Below are 6420 nucleotides of genomic sequence, written 5' to 3'. Positions count from 1 at the left end.
GTTGTCCAACGACCGGCGTTAATCTCTAGAAGATCTGATTCTTTTTTCAAAATGTTTTTGAATCTTTTCTTCATCTAATCAAATCAGATCTATGTAAGAGAGAGAAAGTAAAGCTAGAAATGTTTGGATTCGTTTCGGGTTTTCACTTCTCAATGACATCTTTGACTCAATAAGGATACGCTAATAATATGGTAATGTTGGAATGATGATTGCGGTGTATCGTATCTGATGGTCATGGGTCTTGACAGACTGGAGCGGCTACTTTAAAATGGTAAAACCCTTTTTCTTTTCTGTCTGTGTTGTTCTCTATACGCTTTCTTATCAAAAAAGCTTAGATAAGCGGATCTTGAGCTAAAGCTTGTGAGTGACGGGACTTACGTAGTAGAGATTGTAGCAGCAGGTGGCCTCCTCAGGTACTGATCATGACCAGATGACCAAAACCCATGAGAATATGAGATCCCCCTGCCTCACGTGATTAATTTGTACCTTTTCCTTTCCTCTGCTATGAAATCTTGTGAGAACAAGAGATAGAGACGTTGACGTGGAGATGATGAGAGAGGAGAGACATGCAGAGATGCACACATACATGATACATAGAGATGGATGCAGAGATTTCCCCTTTTCCTTTTCCTTTTCCTTGGGAGGATGATGACAGACAGTGGGCAGAGATACCTGATATAGAGAGAAGAGAGAGAAGAGAGAGAAAAGAGAGTCTTCACACTCGATCTTCCTCCTCGTGATCGGAGAAGTCAGAGATCCCTGGAAGACTGTTCCTTCCCCCATCTTCATCCCCCGAGTCACGTGGGCTCTTTTGACTACCCAATGACCAACCCATCTGCCTCTCTGGCCTCTCTCCTCCCATTTGCTTTGTTTCCTGCGCCTCTCTCTCTCTCTCTCTCTCTCTCTTTCTTTCTTTCTCTAGTAGAGAGCTACACAAGATTTAAGATTCTTTGTGTGTGTATATATACTGGGAGAAGAACTACAACTCTACAAGCAACAAACTATATATATTGTGTTTTCAGTGTTCAATTAAGTGAGACTACTCTGGCTCTTGTAACTGGCAATCAAGGCAATCAAGAGCAAGAGCAAGAGCACGAGCAAGAGCAAGGGAAGACGGAAGACCAACTCATTTCATCCAAACTGATTCCCCTCCTCTCACTGATCTGATCACCAGTGAGGACCACGTGGTCTGGATGTGTTGACTGGTATTTCACCATCATTTATATTTAGCTTTTAAAGCTAAGAGACAAAACACTTCTCTATTTTCCTTCTTTACCAAACATTAGATTACTATTTTTGATCTCCCTGTCACTGTCATCATCCTGCTTATACCACCACCACTATTCCTTAACTGCAAAACCCTCAGAGATTATATTTCTTTCTTTACCTCTCTTCCTCCTTATCTTTATTTTGATTACTTCTTCTCTTCTCTCACTTCCTCCAATAGAGAGAGAGAGAGAGAGAGAGAGAGAGAGAGAGATGCATAGATGCAACAGCTCTCGTAGTAGTAATACTACCATGGCTCAATGTTCATGTGGGCTTTTCCATACTCAAGAGAATTGCTTCTCATACACCATACCATCACCTTCATCTTCTGTCGATTGCACTCTTTCTTTGGGTACTCCATCTACTCGTCAAACCAAAGACAAGTCCATGGCCAATCATAGACGTTCTGGCTCATACATGTCTAATCTATGTTGGGATATTTTCCAGACCAAAAAGTCTCACTCATCAACATCAACCAGCCACAAGAACAGCCATTCAAGCAGTGGCAATAGTGGAAGTATACTCAACAACTTGAATGGAGATCCTCTCTTTGCTCGAAGATGTGCTAACTGCGATACTACTTCTACTCCTCTATGGAGAAACGGACCCAGAGGTCCCAAGGTATTTATTATTCGAGACTTTTAGTTTCTTGGTCATCCTCTTCTTAACGGCTAGTTTTTAATGTTGATTTGATTTTATTTATAGTCGCTATGCAATGCATGTGGAATCCGTTACAAGAAAGAAGAGAGGAGAGCAACCACAACAGCCACCAACACCGGCGGGGCGGGGATGATGGAGTCGCAATATTATGGTCAACACCACCCTCACCAGTCGTGGGGTCACGGCCAGAAGATGGATTCCATGTCACCGGCTACAATGGGGAATGAATTCAGGTTTATCGAAGATGAAGATCAAGATTCAAGTACCACCGGCATTCCTTTCCTCTCTTGGCGTCTTAACAACAGGCCTAGCCTCGTTCATGATTGGAATTAAATTGCAACAATTCTGTGATGTCGGTCGGTCTTGAACCTCTATTATTACTTTTTGTTTTTTCCACCTTCTTTAGTAATCTGTGTAATTTTTGCTTGGCTCTTGTTATTTCTCGGAGAAGTTAAGTCAATTAAACTGTTCATGAAGTCAGAAAGGATAACTCTCTAGTCTCTTAACTTGGAAGGTAATCTGCTTTCACTTGTTTCTTGGTTAATTACTTGTAGCAATCAGTTCATGGATCCCAATGCTTGCTCCTCCATACTGTAAAGCAGAAGGAGAAGTTAAAATTCAATCTGTGTGTACCGATAAAATCTAACGAAAAAAACAAGAAGAAACGACGAAAAAGAAAAGAAGGAAAATGAGATTACTATTACAAAATTGGGAAACACAACGCCACCCGGCTGCTCAGCGCACGCCGCCCTTACCCTGTAACACAGGATACCCAAAATGACCGCCGCACCCTCCTGAAACCCTGGAAATGACCAGGGGTGCGGCCGTTATTTTTCCCTCAGCAGGGATTGGTCTGGACTTTTCAGCCAGCCGGGTGAGTCAGGGTTGAGACTTCTAGGCCCCAGATTAGGGTTGGGCTGGGCTTGGGCTGATATCTTGGGTTTAGCCCATCTCGACTCAGCCCGGTTCTATATGTATTTACACAAAATTTTGGATAATTAATGCATTATCCGTATAATAATGGAAGGTGATATTTATCCAAAAAAAAGGGACAAATTACACTTCACCTCCTGGTTTTCAAACAAAACTCAGATCACCCCTTGATTTAGATTCCAATATGACAAATTAGTCCCTATCGATAGTTTTATGCTGTTAAGTGATGATGTCAGTCAGTTAAATAAATTTAAATTCCTCCACTACCCTTGACATCTAAACATAGATTTTGAACAGTAGTATCGTAAATTTAATTCTAATGTTTTAGTATAAGGGTAAAATAGTCCTTTCACACCAATAACTAAGGGCAGACTAATACTGTTACTGTAGAAGGGTGATTTGAGTTTTTTTCAAAATCCAGGGGGCGATTTGAGTTTCGTTTGAAAATCAGGGAGTGATGTGTAATTTACCCAAAGAAAAGTTTAGTTATTATTGGGCTAATCAAATAGGGTTAAGCCCAGCTCGCCCTGAGTCCGGTAGGGCTGGGCTTGGGTTGAAATATCTCAGCCCAACCTAAGGCTGGACTTGGGCTGAGCACTGAGGACCTTGGACTGGGCCTGGGTTTTCAAAACTTCGGCCCAACTCACACTGCCATTTATGTCAGACCCACCTTGGACATCACATGCAACATCAAATCATTAACTTCAAGGGTTCAGTTGCCAAGGAACCATGCCTAAGAAAGCAGAGATCTTGGGTTCGATTCTCCTCAATCACTGGGTGATTCCCGCATGACAATGATTTCTTCACTCTCTTGGTTCTAATGGGCCTGAGTCTTTCCTTTTTTTCATGTGTATGGTTTGTGTGCTCCCACATGGACTTTGAAAACCTTAACAAAGAAGTATATGTCAATGTACAGAAAGATAGACGGTTAGGTATGTACAATTAGTTCGACTTCCTCTACCCTATAGGAGGGCAATCAAGTTGCCATTCTTGTGGATTGGGTGATAGATACCGGTGCTACAAGACACATATGCAGAGACCGAAATTTATTCACTACTTACTCCATTAGTAATTATGATGACAAGATCTTCATGGGTAACTCTCAATATTCAAGTGTTATCGACAAAGGGCAAGTCACTTTAAAGCTCATTGGTAGAGAGAAAGTGATTGATTAGTGAGGCACTCTCGATAGCTATACTAGTTATTTGGAGGTTATGCAGTACTTGATTAAATGTGAAGATAGTTCAAAATACTTCATTCTAATTCAATGGTTTTTCTTTGATTGAATGGGAGTGAAAAAAATAGAAAGACTTTGACCTTCCATTCTATTCCCATCACCTAATGTTGGATCGATAAATTTAACAAACAATGGCCTTAGACAACCAAACAATTCCATAGTGCATGTTAGCGTCAATACAAGGCAAGCCAAATTCTGGCGCAACCTTACTAATAATTGGGGTGGAAGGACTTTCTTCTCCGCTCATGGACTTGATTCTTTTATTAAACATTTTCTTTGCTAGGTGAGTCACCTAAAAGCATAAAAAAAGGTCATATAAATTTGTTGTTTGATATGATCAGCAATCTCATTTATGCTATGTCCTGCATCGTGTTCGATAAAGTTTACTGAGCTTTCTTCACTTCAGTGCCATGTGCTTTGCTTCGTTTTATAGAAGAGAGAGTGTTATCTTAAGAGTGAAAAGCAAGTGCAAGCAATAGAAAGGATAGTCTCTCTCATGGTCACGCGAACTACTAGAAAATAATGAGGACATTGCCAATTAGGTATTTCACTAAAGGTTCCACCTTGCCTATGTAATTCATCACTTTACGCCATACCCTAAAACAATTCTTCGACGTTTTAAACATGCATAAAAATTTGTTGTTTTAGTTGTTTCATTTTAGTCACCTCAACCTTGATATAATTTTGCGCATAAAGTTCTGTTAGACCAATGGGTCGCTATTGATCAAGTGATGATGGGTGCTCTGCTTTTTTTTAATAGAAACCAAAGTATAATATATGTTTCGATAACATAGTTTAAAGGATCCAGTTTTCCTTCACCCAGGCCAGGAAAGGTAATTTAAACCTTCATCATTAGAGGTGGAAATTAATAATGAGATTTACTGTTTTAGGAGTCCAATCATAGCGATCAATTCATCATAGATGGAGGATATTGGGTAATGAAAAACTTTTGCCTTAGTGAATGCATTCAAATAAATCATAACAAATTTAAAAAGGGGAGTATAAAAGTCACATGCACACGGCAGCCAATGAGAACGTATACTGTGGCACCTAAGGGACATTTCGCCCCCACACCACCCGCCAACCCACCCACAGGCCACAGAGAACATTTCCCAAATCAAAATAAACAATTGTAGAAGTTATGTCCCATCAGTCCCTCCAACCACTTAAGGTTTTTTTTTTTTTTTGGTAGATCCAACCACTTAAGTCAGTTGACTAGTTAGAACTTAGAAGCCCCATCTGACAAAATCTATTTATTTTCTCATAAGAAATAATGAATCCAAAATTAATAGATGTCAACTGTCCACTTCTCCTCTTCAATAAGAAAGAACCCTGTCCCCGTACCATATATCTCTCATTTTGCTTCTCTTTCTTGGGCTAGTGAAGAAAACCAAGACCTGCAGAAACCAATAACCGCAGTGGCTATTACAAGGGATAAACGACAGAAAACATTAATTTTCTTGAAGGAATATGTAAACCTAACGTAACAAAGTATGGTAATATAGCCAAAAATGTAGTGGCTGGATATGTTTACCTGCTCTACTAGAAACCCCCTTACTGGTGTTAATTCCTTTTCAAAATAATAATTAAGCTTTTTACTTAATAGGAAGAGGAACGGTTGTTCGGTGCGGCATGGTCCAGACACAATCCTACTCAAAAAGACCAATGCACCTCCTGAAAAGGTAAAGAGGTGTCGCCTTCAATGTATGATACCATTTTACTGCACCTCATAGGTGGGTTTTGTTGACATATCCACGCATAAAGTAGAAAAAAAAAAAAAGAATAGTCCTATATCGAATATGAAAGGGGATGTGGGTCGATTAATAAGTACTTGGACACCCTCTCCTTAACAGCTAGCTTTTGAGGATGAGATCCAAGTCCCTAACAAGTGGTATTAGAGTCGGGGCATGGAAATTCTTGTTTGACTGAGGATTCTCAGGATTTGACCTCAGGCTCTACGTCAGTTCCCGCGTGGAGGGAGAGATCAGGATTTCAGGCTCCATGTGTTCCACGTGTTTTTCGATACTTGGACACCCTCTCCTTAACGATTAGCTTTTGAGAATGAGACCCAACTTCCTAACAAGTTTCTTTATGCCCCTTACATAGGGTACACTAACATCTTTGTATCTATATATCGCTGCATTTCTCAAATGAAATGCCGTTCTTATTGCTTTCCAATGTATGATGCCATTTTACACCTCTTCATAAGTGGATTTCTCAATGCCGCATACTCTGATAACCCTCACCCATAAAGTATCGAGCAATTAAGTCAAGTCCAAAAATGATTTGATTGGTTCATACTTTCTTCATTCCACAACCACCAA

At 40.2% G+C, this 6420-nt stretch overlaps 1 protein-coding gene across 1 annotated transcript; it reads left to right on the top strand.

The window, feature by feature from the left end:
- Positions 1–1479: 1479 nt before the first annotated feature.
- LOC122658995 (GATA transcription factor 18-like) lies at positions 1480–2259 on the top strand. Its single transcript, XM_043854162.1, has 2 exons — positions 1480–1887; positions 1972–2259. The coding sequence occupies exons 1-2, from the start codon at positions 1480–1482 to the stop codon at positions 2257–2259; spliced, it is 696 nt and encodes a 231-aa protein (XP_043710097.1).
- The last annotated feature ends 4161 nt before the right edge of the window (positions 2260–6420 follow it).

This window comes from Telopea speciosissima, chromosome 4 (genome assembly GCF_018873765.1).
Source record: "Telopea speciosissima isolate NSW1024214 ecotype Mountain lineage chromosome 4, Tspe_v1, whole genome shotgun sequence".
Classification (NCBI taxonomy): domain Eukaryota; kingdom Viridiplantae; phylum Streptophyta; class Magnoliopsida; order Proteales; family Proteaceae; genus Telopea; species Telopea speciosissima.
This window is presented reverse-complemented; position numbering and strand designations above follow the sequence as displayed.

What these genes read in the sequence shown, in the direction of transcription:
- LOC122658995 (XM_043854162.1), top strand. Translation starts at nt 1,480, where the DNA reads ATGCATAGATGCAACAGCTCTCGTAGTAGTAATACTACCATGGCTCAA. An exon ending in ACGGACCCAGAGGTCCCAAG is followed by an intron (nt 1,888 to 1,971) that starts GTATTTATTATT and finishes TTTTATTTATAG; the next exon opens with TCGCTATGCAATGCATGTGG.